This window comes from Alligator sinensis, unplaced genomic scaffold (assembly GCF_000455745.1).
Source record: "Alligator sinensis unplaced genomic scaffold, ASM45574v1 scaffold1159_1, whole genome shotgun sequence".
In the NCBI taxonomy this organism is placed as follows: domain Eukaryota; kingdom Metazoa; phylum Chordata; order Crocodylia; family Alligatoridae; genus Alligator; species Alligator sinensis.
Genome location: NW_005842942.1, coordinates 348,989 through 370,697, shown reverse-complemented (window position 1 = coordinate 370,697; position 21,709 = coordinate 348,989). Strand labels below are relative to the sequence as shown.

At 42.6% G+C, this 21,709-nt stretch overlaps 1 protein-coding gene across 1 annotated transcript in view; it reads right to left on the bottom strand.

Annotated features, from left to right (window-relative positions):
- Window positions 1-19,985, bottom strand: part of LOC102376655 (collagen alpha-6(VI) chain-like) — a 101,572-nt gene extending 81,587 nt beyond the window's left edge. The window contains exons 1-6 of the mRNA XM_006036285.3: window positions 19,871-19,985; window positions 16,913-17,533; window positions 11,981-12,559; window positions 6,439-7,053; window positions 3,449-4,009; window positions 2,510-3,067 (exon numbers count right to left, since the gene is read on the bottom strand). Of these exons, the coding sequence (XP_006036347.2) occupies window positions 2,510-3,067; window positions 3,449-4,009; window positions 6,439-7,053; window positions 11,981-12,559; window positions 16,913-17,533; window positions 19,871-19,985 (3,049 nt within the window). The remainder of the gene's footprint in view (window positions 1-2,509; window positions 3,068-3,448; window positions 4,010-6,438; window positions 7,054-11,980; window positions 12,560-16,912; window positions 17,534-19,870) is intronic.
- Between the last annotated feature and the right edge of the window lie 1,724 nt (window positions 19,986-21,709).

The following is a 21,709-nucleotide window of genomic DNA, read 5'->3' as shown; positions in this document are numbered from 1 at the left end:
AGAGGATCAACACAATTATACTCATGGGAAGACCCAGGCTAAGCTTGAGCCAGGCAAAGTTAAAGGGAAAATAACTTCATATATCTAAATTTACTTCTTGTAAATTGTGATGTTTATGTTTGTATTTGATCCAGCTGGATGTCCCATCAACTCTATCTTACAGGTTCTATTAAATTAGCAAAATCTGCAATGTTTAAATAAAAACCTCAGAAAGGGGAAGGTTTGCACAGATGGGTATCATGTTGCCATTAAGGGCCTGACTGTGCAAAGAGCTGTGTTTAACTTCTGATCCTGTTCAATATGAACTAAATATTCCATAGACTGGATTAGTCAAGTTAGGTTGAGTGCTTGGGCAGTCAATAAAAATATTGTCCCTTTTCTCTGGACAGAACATTTCTCATAAAAAAAATTACACTTCTCATTTGGTACAAAATAACCCATTCTCAGCTGTTCTATTAAATTTAAAAAGTTATCATGGAACTATGTATTTTGTCATAGGGGCCGCATCTACATGAGACACGTAATGCACAGTAGCGCATCATAGCACAGACAGTGCTAATATGATACTGTGTAATATTATTAAGCTACTGCACAGTAGTGTCACTAAAAAAAGTGTTCACCAGTGCTAATGTGTTTTGAAATACATTAATAGCGATCATACTTCTTTATTTACCCACATACCACTTGCAATTATCATTTTACTCATTATATTAAATTCCTATTAAGAAAGAAAATGTTTATAATTTTGTGGAGTCCCTTAGGCTTCAGGAACCAATAAACAGAGACCCTGGGCCCAATCTGCCCTCATTTAAATTAATGAAACTTCTCTGAAACTTCTCTGCAGTCCTGTAAACTAAGTCAGAATTCAGTCATTGCATCCTGAATCTCAGCTATGCCAAGGTACCCTTTATACCACTTTGAAAGTATAAAGCATGAATAGTAGACCTGTGCAGAGTGGCTAGTATTTGCTTTGAATTCAGCCAGTTTGGGGGACAGTGGTTCGATTTGGTGATTTGAATCACTGTCCCAAATTGATTTGGCCGAATCTGATTTGGAGATTCGACTGCCGCCAAATTGGCTGAATCTCCAAATCAAAAAGGCCCCATCCCCTGCCCGCTCTCCCTTTAGCCCTGTCAATGGCTATCCCACCTGGCCCCAGCATCCTAGCTCTTTTTAAAAAAAAAAGCCCTGCACTCACCAGCTCCTGCCAGTAAAGGGGGGGTGGTGATCTCTGATGACCCCACTGCCCCATGCTGTGTGGGGAGCTCTGCTACAAACCCCCAGAAGCCCCAATGGCTGCTGCAGCATCCAGTAAACCCAGGGCTTGTATTTATTTTTTTTTTTAAATAGCCAGGATGCTGGGGCCTGGTGAGGCAGCCATTGATGGGGCTGGGAGACTCAGTGGGGGTTCGGGGGCACTCAGAGTCTGAAGAAGAAGGCAGGGGTTGGGGCCTATTGGGGGTCCCCCCAGTCACATCCCCCCTCCTCTTGCCGTCCCCCCCCACTTACTTGCACAGAGTATGGGTCCAGCTCCCTGCCACAGCGAGCGGAGACTGCCTGAATCTCTGAATTTCTCCAAAGCTCTCTGAATCTTTTCCAAAATGATTTGGAGAACTTTGAATGGATTTAGATCTTTTTATTTGTCTCCTGATTCAATTCGGATTCAGAGATTTGGCCACCGAATCGGGCCGAATCTCCTCCGAATCAAATCAGCACCCAAAACTTTGTACAGCCCTAATAAATAGTGTATGCCAGACTGGCACAAGGGTTATTTTCTGTTTAACTATATTGGTTTAAATTTAAAAAAAAAAACCCACGTCTAGAAAAACTGCATGGTTTAAGACATACCTCAAAGCAAGTGTGTAATAATTATTATAGGGCAACTGATAGAACTATTTTATAGTTTTTATGGGCTGTCTCCAACCAAACCATAAAACTGGTTTGACTCAGAGGAGCCAAGGTCTCAGTCCACAGAAGAACAAAGAACACTGGAAGGATTAAAACTGATCCCTTCACAAGAGACATGGGTTGTTGTTCAAGAGAACCCAGCTGTTACTCCAGAACCCTGACTGTGCCTGCTTAGGTTATGATCAGGGGGGCAATAATAATTTATGCAATATAGTACATGAACTGTTTAGTGTTTTAAAGACTGTTTCCTCTTATGCTTTGTCCCGCCTGTGAAATAAGCAATACTTTTGTTTTAAAAGGCTCTTTGGTCACAGACTTTCACAAGGAAGTGTCCCAGGTGTGCAAATGCATTCAGGCCTGCAAGGTAAGAACAATGAAAAGCAAGGGAAATTTGGAATTCCATCCAAAGATGAATAGAAGAACAAGACACAGGAGCCTCAGGTCAGCAATTCATAGAAATCACAAAATGGACAGAGGTGCAGCTATCCCTGTAATCATAACACTTACTTTATTACAATAGCTGACTCTCAAGTCTGAGCAGAATTCCCACTTACACACACATGCACAGATGGGTATGAGTTATGGGAACTACAGGACTTACTTTCATAAGGACTGCATATGCCAAAGATGATCTCGTTTTCTATCTCCTTTAGAATATCAAAGTTTTCAACATAAAAAACCAACTCAGGCTTCCCAGCAATCTCTTCTAGCTGAGTTCTATTTGCTTTAAAAACTCCAACTGAGTAAATAATAATGCCTTCCTGTCGTAGGGCTGTTGCTGGTTCCTTTACTGTATCTTGTGCTTTCCCATCTGTGATCAGGATAAGAATTTTTTTAACATTGGGACGTGCTCCTTTGGGAGACTGAAAATACTCAGCCACAAACTTCAGTGCCTTTCCAGTTTGTGTGTTCTGATTTATGAGAGACATTCTGCCAATAGCGCTAACAATATCGCGCTTGGTAGAGTATTGGTTGAGCTGGAACTCTTCCCTGGGAACATCACTGAACTGGACAACCCCAATCTGCACTTGCTGTGTGCTGATGTCAGATCGGTTCACCAGTTCTTTCATAAATCTTTTCATTTTCACATAGTTTTCATCTCCAATGCTCCCAGAACTGTCCACCAAAAATATGATGTCAGCTTTCATATCTTTGCAAGCTATAGAAAAAAAAGTTAAAATGCAATTCAGAAATTATACACTGAAAAGAAAATAACTGAGGCAGCAGTGACAGTTTAACAGAAAGAAAATAAACATAAGATAAATATAAGGTATAAGAATAAGTTAAACCCCCCCAAACAAAACACTTTCTGAATCTTTAGCTCTTACTTAGTACACATTCATAAGTCTGCATGCTAAAATATTATCTCAAACATTTGTTTAGGAAAATTGGCTGTAATGTGCAGTAAAGTCAAGTTACTAAATAGTAATTAGCTCTCCAAATATTTCGCTCCCACAGATTCAAACTGGGGGTACTATTAACTGCTTCAGCAGATATGATTGGGCAATTTATGAATTTTAGTTCTCAAAGTTTGCCTTACCTTCTTCAGAGCAGATTTCTCGAACAACTTCACTTTTTATAACTTTCAATGAGTCAAAATTGTGTACAAAATATGCCCTGTTCTTTGCCCCTGCAATCTCATGGAGCTGTGTTTCATTAGCATCTTTCACTCCAATGGCATAAACAATAACCTGGTCTTTCCTCAATATATCAGCAGGTTCCTTCACGCTGTCATGTGATTGTCCATCTGTTAGAACAATGAGGTGACAAGGCACTCTTCTAGCACGTTGGCTCCTTGCCTTTGCAAAGAGTGGTCGCATGTAACTTAGAGCTGCTCCTGTGTTGGTATTTCCACCTATTTGCCTGATGTTTTCAATGACCTTCACTAAATCACCTGCTGTGTTGTATTTACCAAGCTCAAATTCCAGGTCAACCAAGTGTGAGTACTGAACAACTCCAAATCGGACGTTATCTGGTCCGATGTTAAACAAGTTAATCACTCCTGTCAAAAAAGTTTGCATATCCACAAAGTCAGGATATGTAATACTTGATGAACCATCAATGAGGAAATAGATATCAGCTTCTTCTGTATCCACACATCCTACATGGAAAGGGAAACTATGTTACATTAGGATTGCTTTGCACAGGGAGATACTAGCTTAACTCAAACAAGACATTTAGATAAGCTCATGGAGGTTTTCAGGCAGATGTAAAATGACATTTTTCTAAGCAGTCTAGTGGATTTAGACACAGATACTCCAGTGGTTTTAAAAAGAAAATTTAAATGTTCTAGATGATCTGAAAATTTCAACCCTAGGTTTACCGTGGCATAAACTCAGATGGTATTCCACCAGGGCTAAACTCTGCCAGAGACTGTGATGATGTAATTCTCTACTTGGTGAGAACTGGGGAAAAGGAAGGTTGGGCTAGCTGGTAGAGCAACCATTGATGTGTCTACGCGAGATGCTTTACTGCACAGTTGACTAACCTACTGCTCAATAAAGTATCACTGGGGAACAGTGGGTGCATCTACACATGCACATTTACTGCCCAGTAACTAAAATTACTGCACAGTACGGGCATGTGTCTACACATGCATGCCCATACTGCACAGTAAATATGGCAACCTATGCCTAATTGAGTGTACCAGGTATCAAATTTATGCCCAATTAGTCACTGTGCAGTAATGCACATGTAAACACCTTACTGTGCAGTAATACTGTGTATATGGACTGACTTTAGCTCTGGCTGCGTGAGACGTAGTCCCAAGTCAGTCCACATACAGCATTAATGAGCTTGAACACCTGCGCGTGTAGACACCAGCCTATTCCCACATACTGCATAGTAACTTACTGTGCAGTACATTTAAGCCGGTGTAAATGCATGTGTTGATATGCCCTGTGAGCAGGAGCTACTGCCCAGTAGACTAATCTACTGTGTGGTTTTCTACTACCTTTTACCACACAGTAGGTACTATGCAATAGCACATGGTTAGATAACTGACAGGGAGCAAATTGCTCCCAAATTGTCAGCCAGGGCAGCAGGGGACAGGAGAACAATCCTCTCCCTTGGCAGCTCCTGGGGCAGGCTCTGATCATTGTCCTAGCTAGGATCCATGATCGGAGCCCATCCTGGCAGCAGGGAGCTGTCAGGGTCAGGCAGCAATCTCCCAGCCCCAACTCTGATCATAAAGCCAGAGCTAGGAACTACTAGCTGCAGGGCCAGGATAAAATTGTCCCAGCCGGGCTCCACAATCAGAGCAGCTGCCAGGAGCATGGAGCTGCCAGAGGCAGGGAACAATGTCCCAGCCCCCACTCCAATTGTGGAGCTGGGGCTGGGAGCTGCCTGCCCAAGTAGAGTTCCCCCACCAGCCTAAGGCTGGCTCAGACCTGGCCCAGAATGGGACAATTCCTGGACAGTCCTGGGCTGTGTGGGGAAGTCCCCCTAGACTTATCCTCATGTGTGTCTGCATTAGCAGCTGTCTCCTGGTCCCATTCACATTAGGATCCCCCCTGGTGTGTACAGGGCCAGTAGACAGCTGCCACTGCAGCCAGCAGAGCTCTCCTTGTTCTTCCCACCAGAACCCAGGCTAGCCCTGCTGCAGCGGGGTAGAGCAGGGCAGGAGGAAATCTGCTCCCAAGAGGGAGAACGTGTAGACATGGCTCCCCTGGTAGGCTTACTATACAGTATTTTTACTGTGCAGTAAGCATGCTCCAAATTAATAGCTCGTGTAGACATGCCCCACGAGTATCTGATTCATCATGTTCCCACCAGCAGGGTTCCAGTGTAGCCATCAAAGAGGATCCCACTGAAATCATCTGAGCTTTGTACAGATCCTGGGGTCTGCCAGGAGGAAGGTCATTACAGGATGATGGTTTTTGAGGCAAGCTAAGTTCTACTTTACGGGAGTAGAATTTAGATCTAAAACCACACTTGATTAAAACATTTTCTACTATGCAGACCTTCATCTTAGCCAAGGTATGGATATGATACACTTACAAAATTGCAAGTTAAGCATGCCCATACTTATTTGCAGCCCTATGTCAATAAAATGATGATTTGGCCTTGGAGTCTCCTACTTTTAAATGATTTATTTAATGGCATTGCCCTCCAAATATATTCAGTATAATCACTGGCCATTCACATAGTTATACAAAAATATTTATTGCGACACCCTTCCCCTCCCCAGCGCATGATCTTGCTAAAAGAAATAAATTTAAATACCATTTCAATGACCCTTTATTAGTATTTGCTGATATGATCCAATTCACAGTGTCACAATTCAGTAAGATTCTATGAGGGCGTAAGAGATAAATACTAGCAGATGCGAAAAAGATAAGGGGCACACAACTTGTAGCATCTCAATAAATAATACTGAAAGGCACCAAGCATAATAAAAATTAACAGTGAATCCATATTCAACTTAAAAGCTGTATTGCTCTGATGACCAGTTGTAATAAAAAGGACCAAAATGAAATTTAGATCAGGGGAAAAAAGAAGAGAAATATTACAGTACTTGAAAAGCTTTACCTGTTTTGAGAGATTCTCTTCGTTCCAACTCGCTATAGAGCCTATTCTTTATTTGATTCAAGAGTTTCTTGTAAAAAGTTTCATTTTGATTCAGCAGGTTAGAAAATTCCTTTAGATACGTAACATACTGCTGTCGAGGATGTGATGCTATCTCTTTCAACTGGAGGACACTAGCATCTCTAATACCAATGGAGAAAACAGTCACCCCACTTCTCCTAAGCTCTGCTGCTAAATCACTCACGTTATCTTGTGAGGGTCTGTGGGTGATCAGAACGGCTATTTGCTCTACCCCTTCAGATTTTCTGCTTCCAGCACTCTCAATGAAGACACTTTTGCTTGCAGCATTGATGGCAGCACCTGTATGAGCTTTCCCTGGCTTGGGAGAAAGGCCCTCTATTTTCTGCAGAATATCAGCTTTGTTTGTTTCTGTGTTCAGAAAAGATATCACTTCTGGCTTAGTGCTAAAAGTCACCAAACCAATTCTTATGCATTCCTTCTTTACATCAAGAAAGGATATTACGTCTTTCAGGAATTTTTTAGTAGTATCAAAGTCTGTTTTTTTAACACCTTCATCTACTATGAACACAATATCAGCAAGCAAATCCAAGTTACAGACTGCAGTGGGGAAAAGAGAGAGAGAGAGAGAGAGAGAGAAAAAAAAAAAAAAGCAATATTATTCTCTGTTCCATGTCCATTATGATACTGAATTTACTATTCAGGTTTAAAAAAAATTGAGGAAGATGGTGCTGTTTAAAAAAAAACCCCACCCTATTTTGTCCTAAGTGGATTTGCAGCAATGTGGATGCCTTACAAAGAATAAACTAAATAAGACACAGTAAATTAAAATCGATCATGAAAATATCAAATAAAGTGGACATTGTGTTTTTGGTAATGATGGTGAAAACTTTCTACTAAAGGTTTTTGTATGGTGTGTATAAAAATTGATCTAGGAAATGAATAAATAAATGGAGTTAGCTTCATGAGAAAGAAAAACAAACAGTTAGACCAATAACATCTTGGTACCTCATTTGACACACATTGTAAAAATATAATCCTCTTTTCAGGGCTATGCGATACGCCACAGATTTGTTAGAGGTATTATTAAGGGTGCAAGAATAGAGTAATAGTCTAATGTCATCTCTTTCAAAAAATAAGCTGTAGAGCTAAAAGTAAATCTCCTGATTCCCCATTGTTAAATTTTTCTGCCACATCATTAGCCTTCCCAACAAACTGAAATTCCATGGATAGTTCAGTTGTGGTATAGGAGTCAGTGCAAAACAGTTTCCCAAAAGAGTACTTACATGGAACATGCAATCTACAGAAAAGCCCTGGGAAGTTTATATCAGCAGCAGCAGCAATCCCTCCCAGTCAAGGATGGTTATCTTCCATGATTGTCTTATCTGTATCTGTGAGTCCAAAGATGGCTGACAAGGCCTATCCAGTATCAACAAACTCTGTTGCAACTCAGGCACATATTTCCATGCAAGGTGGGTGGCTCTCCCTCTTTTCCATCTCCTGTTGTTATCATAGGTTTTCAAAGTACTGAGATCCTTGCAGCTGACTCTTCCTCTGTTTGGGGCAGTCCTGGGCATGGTCTCCCATGAGTTGATGTCAATGTTGAATTTTTCAAGTTGGCCTTGAGAATGTCCTTGAAGTGTTTCTCTGCCATCCTCTTGAACATATGCCTTGACTGAGCTGGGAGAATAGAACTTGCTTTGGGAATCTGGAGTTTGACATCCAGATGATGTGGCCAGCCCAGTGAAATTGATGTCAGATGATCATTACCTCGATGCTTGTGGTGTTTGTATAGCAAGAGGCTTGGTGCTCCTGCTACTTTAAGAGAAGGCAGGCTGCATGAGATGTGGCAGGGGCCAATTAGGTGGCAGGTGTGGCAGGAGTCAAATGACCTAAAGGGTCTTGCCTAGCAGGATATAAACCCAGGGCTTGAACTGAGAAGGCAGTCTAGCCCTGAGAGCCATGAGGGAAGAGCTCCTAGGCAGCAGGGTTAATCAAGGCTCTTGATTAACACCTTAGCTGAGGTGACAAGACTGGTGGTTTAGGATTGAAATTTTAGGGGTGGGGGCAGTCTCAACTGTTCCAGGAGTGGGACCAGGGCCCATTGGATAGGGGTCAAAGCCAAGGAGCAAGGCCACAGCCATAGCCCAGAAGGAGTGAGAATCAGGAACAGGGACCTGTAGCTCAGGAGGGGTGAGAAAAAGTAGGGCCAGAGAGCCCACAGGAGGGCTCAACTGGCCTAGGAATAGGGTCATTGACCAGGGAGAGGGGTCAAAGGCTAAGGAAGGCCATAGCTGAGGACTGAGAATGGCAGGAACCTACATCCCAGAGATGGGCAGAGATAGGGCCAGGGCCCAGTGCCTCTGAGAGGTAGAAACAGGATCATGGATCCAGGGCCGTGCCTAGGAATAGCCAAGATGGGTGAAGTGCCTGAGTGTAGGTGGAAAGAGACAGGCCTGACCCCAGGAGGGGCAAAGAATGCAGACCTGAGCTAAGAAGTGATCGGTAACATCTGCAAAGCTTGGGCTTGGCTAAAGGGGGAGATGAGGAGACCATATGATTAGCCCTTATGGTGATGAGTAGTGATACCTGGGGTCAGTGTGAGATCTTGCTTGGGGAGCCCTGGGGCATCCTCCTTTTTTCTAGAGACATAATCACATCAAGGTGTGGCAGGTGAGTTGAAGGGGAGATTTCCCAAATAACTTAAAAGGAAACAAGGCCTGAGGGGAGCTCCAGGAGATTCACAGACACCCCTGGGGTAGGACTGTGTTACAGCTTGCAAGAGGATGCTAGCATTGGTGCATCTGTCTTCTCACTGTATTCAAAGGATTGTCTGCAGGAAGCATTGATGGTACATCTCCAGTGGCTTGAGACATCTCCTGTATGTTGTCCATGTCTCAGCTCCATACAGTAAGGTGGAGATCACGACTTCTTAATAAACCATGAGCTTGGTTTTGGTTCTGATATCATGGTCTTTGAACACCCATTTCATCAGGCATTTGAAGGCTGCATTTGCATTTTTGAAGTGATGCTGGATTTCTTCATCAAATGTCAGCCTTCTGTAAGGAATGGCTTCCAAAGTACAGGAAATACTCAGTGTTCTCCAGAGTCTCACTGTGAATCTGAACACCCCAGATGATTTCAGGGACGCCATGATCATGGCAGTCTTCAAGAAAGGACACAAGTCTAACTGTGGAAATTACAGAGGGATTGCCTTGCTGTCCACCACAGAAAAGATCATTGCAAGAACTCCCCTGAACCCTCTCCTCCCACTTGCTAAAGAGCTGCTCCCAGAATCTCAGTGAAGATTTAGGGCATCAAGAGGCACAACTGACATGATCTTCACTGCTAGCCAGCTGTGGGAACAACACAAACCTCTCTACACAACCTTCTTTGACCTCACAAAAGCCTTTGACTGTCAACCAAGAAGTACTCTTGAGGATCCTTCTGAAGTACTGATGCCCACCAAAATTTGTCACCATTCTTTGCCTGCCTAATGGTATGTGAAAGGTGATTCTCAATAACAGATCTATCACATATCCCTTTGAGGTTAGGGTGGGGGTTAAGCAAGGCTATGTCATCACTCCAACACTCTTCTTGATACTCCTTACCACAATGCTACATCTGACCACCACCAACTTTCCAGTTGGAGTGGACCTAAACTACTGAATGGATGGTAAACTGTTTAATTTCACATGACTCCAAGCCAAAACAAAGACCACCGCAACCTCCATCATCGAGCTCCAGTATGCTGATGATGCTGTATTATGGGCTCACTTGGAGGCACGCCTTCAGGCAAATCGCCAACATCTTTACCAAAGCATACAAGAAAATGGACTGATGCTTAAAATTCAGAAGACCAAAGGGAAGTTTATGTACTGCTAAAAGGGTTATACATGGTTTTGCTGACATGTTATGTCAGGGGTGGGCAAAATCCAGCCCGTGGGCCAAATCCAGCCCACCAGGCCATTCTATCCAGTCCACGGAGCCCCTAAAAAACTTAGAAAATGTATATTTATCTGCCCTGGCAGCCTGTCAAAGCTGACAGTGGCAGGGGCAGTAGGACCCAGGGGGAGACTCAGCAGGACTGAACAGCCCAGACCCTCCCCCCGCCATTTCCTTGCTTCCTGGCTCCGCCCTACTCCAGCACCATGTGTCTGCTGGCTGCATCACCAGACCAGAAGCACAGGGCCACACCAGTAACAGATGTGTGTGTGTGTGTAGTCAGGGACAATGTGTGTGGGTGTGTGTGTATGCAGGCAGGAACAGCGTGTGTGTGTGTTCATAGGCTGAGTCCCACACAAACCCCATCATACACATGCACCCAACCCCCCTCTTGCTGCCGTACACACAAACCCCCACATTGCCTCAAGCACCCCAGGTATCCAATCCCCCACAAACCCCATGCTCACCCACACCCCACATAGCCACACACACCCACCCACATGCTCCCTCACCTCACATACCCACACACCCACAGCCCCCCACAAACCGATACCCACCCCCAACAATATACAAGAGTAAGACTTCATTTTAAACTATTGCACAATCATCTCTATGTATACTATGCAAAAACATGTAAATCAGGACAAAAATATTTTTTGGAAATCAAACTAATGAATGCTGTAGACATTTGGTTTTTATAATATAATTTGGTATTTTTCTGGTTCCAAGATGGCAAAGCCCCTTGCTAAAAGAAGTACTTCTGGAGGCAAGGGGAGAGACTTCTGGTGGCAAAGGTTAGGGGGCAGGACATCCAGTCACAAGATGGCAACCAGGGCTGGGGCATCTGACAAGGGGTGGGGCTACCAATGCAGCCCTCGACAGCTTGCCAAAACTGGGTAAGCAGCCCTCTGCCTGAAATTATTGTTGCCTGTGCACTACGTAATAGTAGAGCTCACATGACCATAAGGGCAAAATACATTTCAATAAAATAATAAAGAGAAATTTCAAGTTGTATTCAGGGAAGCAGTTGACTGTATACCCAAATGGACTAAAGAACCCAACACTTTGTACACTTTCACACACCTATAAAAAGAATATCTGTCTTTTTGCCCTATTCTGATTGCAAGACATTATTTAGAATGGGAAAATTATGATAAATAATATAGGATAGTTTTTCACAACAAGCAATTTGGACTTCTAGTATTTATTTAAATATACTGTTCCCTGTTTAGCATTAATGGACTTTCACAAACACACACAATAACTTGTAATGATAATGTATTATATAAAATGAAACTATTACTCTTATCTTTTGGAAATTACCTAGTCTGCAAGAACATTTCCTCTCTCCTCTTTCAACATTCTCTCCTTAGTTCTGAGTGCTCAGGAAGAATCATGCATATAGGCTAAGAAAACTGACCTCAGTTTTCAGAATGACACCATAGAATGAAATTCTAAATGTGTAACAATGTCATATATGCATATCCCCATTTCAAAATATGCAAGATGTATTCAAAATGTTAAAAACAGAGTCTAATGGTTTCCAATAAGTACAATGATTTTTCTTTGTTGAACTTCTTACCTTCTAATTGTTCCTCATCAGCATCAGTTATATCTGTTTGGATTGTGTCAATAATCTTGGACACGTTTTGAGAAAACATAGGAAGCTTCCATGCATTGGAAAAATAGTAAGAGTATGGCTGCGTAGCTATCAAACTTAGTTCATCAATAGCAGCTTTTTCTATCCCCACAGCTATGACTTTTACTCCATCACGTTGCAAGATCTGGGCAGGCTTGTCTACTTCATCGACAGAGGGTGTTGAAGACATGACCAGCAAGATTTGATCTCTGTCTGTTGTCTTTTCTTTGAAATAGGTCTCATGAACCCATCGAAGAGCACTGCCAGTCTTCAAGGGCCCAACCCTAAATGCAAACTTCTCTTTGATGTGATTCAACATTAAGATTTTTGCTTCATAGGTGTCCAGTTGAAACTCACTGTGCACATCATTGCTGTATTGGGCAAGTGCAATGTGGTACTGGTTTGGCCCCATTGGTAGACCATATATCATTTTGCTAATAAAATCTTTAATGTAAGGGAATGAGTCATTTCCCAGTTCACTGGAACTAGCAATCAAAAGGACAATATCTGCAGGTTCACGAGCTGCAAAAATGGAGAAAGAAATGCTTTTATGTTATCTTTAGTCATTATGACCAAACTATTTGGACAACAACTATAACAAAGAGAAGTTTACCTGGAAATAGAAAATACCTGATCACAGTTGCAGCCAGTCCAATAGAAGAGATCTCTCAGAAAAAACTCTTGCCTATCTCAAACTGAAAAATGATTCTTTCCATGTCATCAAATAATTTTCTTTCAAAAAAGAAATTCAATTTTGCGTCATGAAATGTTGCTAAGGGAGGTCCTACCTAGATTCTATGGTGCCCAGAACCTGCAACTCCTAGTGATTAACAAGAGTTGTAAGGCTCAGTGTTCTTCAGTATCTGGCCTCAGATTTCCTTTGTAACTCCTAAGTAACATTTCCTTAATTCTTTACTGAGCAGGGTATACCCCACATAATGTCTCAAATAAGAAAAATGTATCCAAATCAGGGGTCAACTTGCAAGATGTTGGCATGCTAGGGCAGATGGCAGGAGAGTCACAAGGGGCCTGATCCTTGTTGTGACAGTGCAGCCTCGGCTGCTTTCCCATTGTCTGCCCCTAGATGCGTGTGCCAAGCAAAATGTGTTTGAGTACCACACTCTAGCAGCCATGTTGCAGTTTGCCTACCTCCGATCTAAAGGCTTCACTGCTTTGAAAAGCCCAACTAAATCTTAACTGGCTAAAACAGAGTTAACAAGCCATACCATTGTTCTTCAGTTAACTTAATCCACCGAGTACAGCTACTCCTTGCTTAACATCATAGTTATGTTCTTGAAAAATGTGACTTTAAGTGAAGCAATGTTAAATTAATCCAATTATGTCACAGTAATTACTACTAGCAGGCAGCAACCAAACAACATTATAACCGAGCATTGCGCAACTTTAAACGACTATGTTCTCTAATAGATCAGCGACATAATAATGTAACAATGCTAACTGGGGTGACTTTAAGTAAGGAGTACCTGTATTGGGTTCACACAGTTCTCAGATGAGTTTTGATAAGAAAGATAGTTTTAGATGTTTCAGACTGAATGTACTGGTGTAAAGTCAGTGAGAAATGTTAGGAGTCTCCACATTCCAATTTAAAAGAAACCTTAATAAACCTTGGGAAAGGAAGAGTAAGGAACAGGGAGAGCTAGTGGAGTCAAACTAAAGGCCCGCTTACTATATTCTGAATACCCTTAACTTCCAATAGGATCAACACCAATAAAGAGTACAGTGAGTAAAAAGGATCTGTGAAAGGCCCATTGAACCACATACAACTCTCACTGCGTGTATGTGCAGAGGGTGCTGGCTGAATAAAGCTTTACTGTGGAAATGTAATGCATACTCTTAAAAGAAAGGGCAGAGTGAGAATAAGCAAGGAGAAAAGGGAAGTAGGGGAAAGGAAATCACAAAATATTCTTGTCTATATGGTTTTGGCTGAATAAATCATAGAGAAGTAAGGCTGGAACAGATCGCGGGAGGTCATCTAATCTAACCTCCTGCTCAAGGCAATATCATCCTGATCTAAACCATTCCATATAAGTGCTTATCTAATTCCTAAAACTACACAATCAACCCTGTCTCATAGCTACAAGACATATTGCCCAAAAAAGAACAAAAAACCCTATCCAGCCACAGGTAAAGCAAAAGCATGAGGGCTGTCAGTGTCCTGCTGCTGCAAGTATTGCTAAAATGCACTTGAGGGATCTAAGGAATTGGGCAATGCCCTCCATGCCCCACTACAGAGGAAGGCAAAAAGCCCCACAGTCCCCATCAATCTAACCATGAAGTAAAATTCCTTCCTGATCCAAAATGTGGACATCAGTCTGACCCTGAGTGGACCCAGTTTATTTGCTACCTTAACACTGCCCCACAATTAGCTTTTATCATCCCCATTTTACAAGTGGGAAAGCTAAGGCAGAGGTCATTAAGGCTGAAGAGCAACCTTAGAGGTTGCAGCAGAGCTGGAAGCACAGTTCATGTTTTACGAGTCTCAGTTGTGTGGTTTTGGATTATTCTTCTTCCCAAGAAACAGAAATTCCAGGGAAATTCCAACATGACAAAACAAAGTCTACCAAAAACGCTGGGGAATTTCTAGACCTATGAGCATGTAGCAGGACACTAAGATGTGCCTGCTCCTTTAAAAGCAGAAGCAGGCTAGCCAGGGAACTCTGCAGGCCAGGCAGGGCTCCACAGCTGCAGGTTGCTTGAACCACAGGCTAATGAGGTATTTATTTGGCACCTGCAGGCAGTCAGCTGACCAGAAGGCGGCAAGGCCCTGGGGACATACAAGCTGAGGCTGGCAGGGCCCACTGTCTCTGGAGACTGCCAGGGGAAGGAGCCCATACCCAAGAGAGCTATCCAGAGCAGTTAGGTTGCTTGCTTTACTACCTACAAGAGCAGCAAGGCTCCAGGAGTCCACAAGGTACCCAGGGCCTGGAGACGCACTGTCCTAGGGATGGAAGTTTGCCTTCTTAAAGGGGCCGAGCGCGGTCTTCATTGCTATTATTCTGTTACAGCCCAGGAGCTTATGTTTGTGTTATTATTTGTACTGGAAGTTTGGGATGAGGCTGTAAGGGGAGATATGGAGGTCTCATTAGTGCCCAGAGGAGCACAGCTACTCAAGAGGCCAGAGGGCTAGGAGCCCAGCAGGCAGGCCAGGAGCACAGTTACTAGAAGAAACTGATTGGAGCTAGTCCCTCAAAGCCCGGTCTGACACAGTGGGCCTAGGCTACAAGGCCTAGCCAGATTAAAGAGGTGAATGCTGAAAAGGCTGAAGGCCAAACAGAGAAAATAATATCTATGTAACACCTGTGAGGCCTGGGGAATGGTGTAGGGGAGGTATAGGAGCCACACAATTTGCCCATAAGGTTCAACGTGCCCCATGCAACACAGTACTGAAGAGAGGTCTGGCAAAGCTCAGGACCGGTGAGTTCTGGTGGGGTTCAGCAATTTATTTTGCCAACAAGACATGGCAGGTGAGACAAGAGGGTGCCCTCGGGGCAGAGCTGGCAGGGTCATGGAGCCACCAGGAGCATCACGGCCACCACAGGGGACCCCAACCCAAGACAGAAAGAACTAAAATGATCTGGCTGATGTGTTAATGGAATACCTATCTAGTGCAACAGCTTTCAACCCCCAGTCTACAAGCAAATCCGGCCCACAGAGCTATGTCATCTGGCCCACCAAGATCCCCAGTTTCAAAAGCTTGGCAACAGAGAAGCAGGGCAACCTTGATTGCCACTGCCCAATTTCCAGACCTGTGGAAAGCCCCACAGGCCAGATACCATGGTGCTACATACGAGATCAGGTATACAGAGCCTGAGGTGGCATGCAGCCAGCAGTGTGAGACTGGGTAGCCCAGGGCCAATCTAGGTACTGCCCCTGGGATCCAGCCCGTACAGTGGCCCCACACAACTCATCTGGCCTGCAAGGTCCAAAGGTTGAGCACCACTGATCTAATGTAAAAAGGGGCTGCATTAAGCAACTACATACACAACCTCTATCAATAGAGAAAAAAATCAATGTCAGTTCTGGAAAACAGTTGACATTTTATGGACTGAAGAACAGAAAGTCTCCTACCTTTCACAACCCTGGCTATTTTAAAGTGTTTGTATACAAGACAGTGTTTGATCCTGCAGATACTATAGTATCATACTGATATAGTATTTTGCATTAACTCTGCCTTATAGGATCATAGGAAAGTAGGGCTGGAAGGGACTCTACAAGGCCATGTTGTCCAATCCCCTGCTCAAGACAAGATTATCCTTGACTAAATCATCCTACCCAAGTGTCCGTCTAACCTATTCTTGAAAAGTTCCAAGGATGGAGATTCCACAATTTTTCATGGTAACCTGTGCCAATGTTAGACTACCCTTGTAGTGAGAAAGATCCTCCTAAACTCCAAGCTAAATTTCCCATGCTCAAGCTTGAGTCAATTGCTTCTAGTCCTGTTCCCTAGAGCCATGGAGAAAAGCCCATTTCCATCTCTGTAACTGCCCTTCAGGTACATGTAGAAATGAATTGAGGTTTTCACGTTTCTAAGTGAATTTGGGCACAAAGGAACTTAAATTCTCTCTTTTTTTAAACTTATGAAAAGCTTCACGAATACTTGCAATCTTTCATTTTGAAGGGTTCGTGAAGAACCATCCAGTTGCCCAAGCAGATAAGCACTGATTTTTCAGACTGTCAGTGTGCCATGCAAATCTAATTGCGAGCCCAGGTCAGATATGCCAGGCTCATTTCTCATTTTCAGAACACACAGAGGGTATCAACGATGATAAAAGTCCCCTATGCTCTAACATTTACATCTGTATTATTTATAACATTGTAAAACTTATCCACTTTTCACATGGTTGCATTTCTTACCTTCTAGCTGTTTTTCTTCACGCAGGTCAGTTACTTCAAACATAGTTGTTTGCATTGCACTATTGACATCCAAATTAATACCTTCAATTATTTGGGGTATATGTTGAGAAAAGACAGGAAGTTCCTCTATCTTAGGAATTTTGTAATAGAACAGGGGTGTAGCCATCAAAGCTAGTTCATCATAAGGAGCTTCTTTTGTCCCTACAGCTATGATCTTTACTCCACTACTCTGCAAGATTTTGGCAGGCTCTTCCACATCATCATCTGAGGATGCTGAAGTCACAACCACCAAAATCTGATTTCTTCCTGTTGCACTAGCTGGTCTTTTAAAATATATCTCATGAACCTTTTGGAGAGCATTGCCAGTTCTGACTGACCCACCCCTAAATACAAAGTTCTTCTTGACATGGTTTAGCATCAAGTTCTTTGCATTATAAGTATCTAGCTGAAACTCCCTATGCAAATCATCACTGTACTGGGCAAGTGCAATATGGTATTGGTTAGGTCCTACTGGCAGATTATCAATTGTTTCTGCAATAAAATCTTTTAAGGAGCCGAATGAAGAGTCTTCCAGGCTGTCGGAGCTGTCAACCAAAAAGACAATATCTGCAGACTCTGGGGCTGCAAAAGTAGAGAGAGACGAATGTTATCCTGTGACCTTTTCCTCCTCCATAGGATCTTAATAAACACAACACAATAAAGCGGTACTTATCTATTTTTTTTTCCGAGTAAGTGTGACCAAAAGCCAAAATATAACACTTTTATAATGACAACCAAAGTACCCTATATTTTGGAGTATGTTTGAATATCACAGCTTCTTATCATGAAAAGAGGGGGGTTGGGGGAGGGGGCTCTACAACTCTCATTTACTTCCAGGGGAATTGCAGCATCTGGCATTTCCCAGACTCACACACTGCATTTCCTTTAAAGCATGTAAAGTGTCCTTATGCTTTAAGGAATGGAGCACACGTCATTTATTGACTCCAATACAAGAGATCCCTTTAAATCCTAAACTTTTTTCACATATTTTCTCTAGTTATACTTGAAGCATTTGGGCTCTTTTCCTCTGCTTTGGGAGACAGATTATACTGTCTAGAAAACTAGTACTGCATCATCTCAACAATTTTAATGAGAATTTCTTATTCCTGTTCACTGAAAATCCCTTAACTTCATGTTTGGCAGTATATTAGTCCAATCCAAGAAAAAATTATTGAGCATCATAACCTCAAAGTTAAGAATCCTCCAAGATTTTATTCCCTACCTATTCAGAATATACCCAAGTGCTGCAGACCAGCAACTACTCTTATTCCATGTATGCCCCCTTCAGGGAAGTTACAGTAACACAGCTATGGCAATGTAATTATATTGGTATAACTCTGTCAGCAAATTTCCTCTTGTATACAGTTCTAAGGTACAATGAAAACCAATCCAGAATCACACCATCTCTAGAAGATACAGTAAAATCTTTCTCAAAAAAAGCTGTTCCACCATAAATCACTGAAGAACACTGATACTTGTTACAGCTGTGATGGTCCAGGAAACATACAAGAGGCATGGGTTTTCTGTGAACTTTTACAGGGCCAACTGTATAGATAGGGCAAATGTTACACAAAAAGAATGTAGGTTCCATGGCTGTGTATGTGTGCATATGAGTGCATATTAGGGGTGTGCGAAATGGGCTGTATTCAATTCGGATTCAGCTCGAATTGGGGACGGTGATTCAATTTGTTGATTCAGATCACTGTTCTGATTCAAATCAGCTGAATCTGAATCTGAAGACTCAGTGCTGATTCGGAGAATCAGCGATTCGGCCATAGACACTGCTTTAAATGTTTTTTCTACATACCAGGCGTGGCTCATGAATGCTGCAATGGTACAGCGGCTGGAGCATCCCACAGGAGCGCCAAGGGCCCCCTGTGTGCTTGGTGGCAAACCCAGAAGTAGACCAGAAGTACTTCTGGTGCATTTCCAGGTCTGCCACCGAGCGCACTGAGGGGTCCTGCTGGACCCACCCCAGCTCAGCAATCAGCCATGGGGGCGGGGGGGAAACTTAGGTGCCCCCCCCAGACCCAGGAGGCACCAGCTGCCAAGCCAGGGGAGGTGGGGGGCCCACCCTGTGCACTAACTTGCGGACCCAAAAGTGGACTGGAAGTGCTTCTGGTCCACTTGTGGGTCTGCTGCCAAGCATGCTGGGGACTCCCCCATGCTCCTGTAGGACACTGCATCCACCCCACCATTTTAGCATTCATGAGCTGCCTGGTACCTTGAGGTATGTAGAAAAAACATTTAAAGCTATGTCTGAATCGTTGAATCTTTCCAAATCTCTCCGACTCAATTTGGAGGGTTCCGATTTGATTTGGAGAGATTAAAAGGTCTCCTGATTCGATTCAGAGTTGGAGATCCAGCCACCGAATTGGACCGAATCTCCACCGAATTGAATCAGTGACTGAAGCTTCACACAGCCCTAGTGCACATGTGCATGTATGTGTATATGTACGTGCATGCACACGTCTGTGAGAAAGCTATGACTTAGATATGACTTTGCTATGTGCCAAAGAGTAGAGAATTGGCTGCCGCACACTTAAAGGATAATATTTATCTTAAAGCTGTGAATAAGGTTGGCAAGGTGGGAAACTTCTGTTTTACACTCTGCACCACTAAGTCCCATTTCAAACTTTTACCTTTAAAAACAGTTAACTTACAGGCACAGGCATATGTGATTGTCCATTGTGAGACATGGACAATCTACTTCTAAATCAGATCCTACATCTTAGACTTTTTTAAGAGCCCATCACAGAAGTATATAGTGCTTGTTGCTATTGTCCAAACTAAGTTGCTGCTTATTTGCATAAACGCCAATTCCAGACACCTCAGCTTCTCATCAGTATTTAATGGGAGACTAAGCATTTAAACAATCTTGTTTCATAAACTATAGTATACAAAGAGATGCTGAATTACCAGGCTTCTGAGCTACCGAACTGCAAGTTGCAACCAGGACGAGAGACAAAGTCAGCAACATCTTCATACTGAGAATGAATGTTTCAAGCTTCAGTTCTGGGGAGGGAAATCCCATATATCAATTGTAGGAAGGATACAAGAACATAATTTTGCAATATGCAAGCACATGAAAAGTAAAAGAACTGGCTAAGGTAAAGTCCAGCATTAGCCTGCCATTACAAGAATTATTATATATCAAATGAACATAAGTGAAATAGAAATGGTACATTGCTTTATCCAGCCATGAAGTTTAATGTTAATTTATTAAATCATTATTTACTGGGATCTCTTCAGATGGGAAAGATAATTTTGTGACTACATACTGCTCTGCATATCAGTTCTAAATATAAAATTCTCACCCCCCGTACCTGCTATATCAGTCACTGGCATGCAGCCTATATTTAAATTTATTTTATCCATAGAATTGTTTGTGTGTGCATGCCCACACCAGTGGGGAGTGCTAGAACACAGGGAGTGTATCTACACAAGACATTTACTACTCAGTTGACCAATTTACTGTGCAGTAAACATCTTGGCATCTACACATGCACCCCTATTAGGGCACACAAAACTAATTGACTCCACAGCGGGGTAGTCTTGTAAAATACAAGTACTAGCCTCCTAAGGAGTGTTTTGTGTACAGCACTCCATGTGTAGATGTTGTCCCAGCTAGCTGGGGCGCAGGGTACTTCAGTGCTAGCTAGCTGGCAAGCAGGTCCCATGCTGAAACATGTCTTCTAAAGTCATAATTTTCAATTATGCTGCTAATCCAAAATAGCCTCACTATGACGTTTGGTACTTGCCCTGGTACACAGATCCTTTTAGCCATCCTGATGACAGAAAGGGTCTGACAATCTGGCTGTTGTGGATTTCCCTTGACATGAGGAAATCACCATGATACCCACAGCTATCACAGATGTCCTTTTCTGGCTACAATTCACTGACCCCATAAACCATTAGGGAGTTTCCTAGGGCTGTTAGTCACTTAAGAGGGTATTTTCAGAGTCTGATCCTCAGTTGGTATAATAGATCGTGAGGCTATACACTCACTTACAAAGGAATGAATTGGCCCCAGAAGCTTGGAGGGTTGGGTTAGTACTAAAAGGAGGTATTTATCCATTTTTGCTCTTTACCTACCAACACTGAAAGCAATTTATTCAACCAGAAAATGCAAACCATTGCCTACTCTATCAGCTACTTTATCACCATTAATATTGGGCATGTCTATACATTCATTGCGCATTAAGTTGGCACATTAAGTTTAATACCTGTAATAACTAGTACTAATTGAATGCATCATTATCGGTGCTACTGTGCATTAGCGCAGATGAACACTGTGTGATGCTTAATGCCCATTGGACTAAAGATACTGCACATTAGCACAAATGAAAGCTTTTTATGCAACACTTAATGCCCATTGGACTAATCTACTGTGCATTAGTGCATCAGCACGGTTTTTGCCAGCCACGCTAATGTACAGTAGAATTAGTGCAATGGGCATTAAGTATCTTGTGTAGACATGCCCACTGTCTCTCAAAACTCATCTTGTTTGTCCAATACATACCGCAACCCAGTCAGCTGCAGCAGTAGCAATGGGTTTAAAAGCATAACCTCTCTAATCTCTAATTTACTACCTGATAATGAGCTATTATCAAACACTGTGCTCTTTATGCATTGTATACATATTTAATGATAGCAGCCTCGGATCTGAGGGAGCGATTATAAGCAATCCCCTAACGATGGTTTTCTCTGTGTATTCATTTCCTAAATCATCTCATAATACTTTTCCAGAATTTTTGT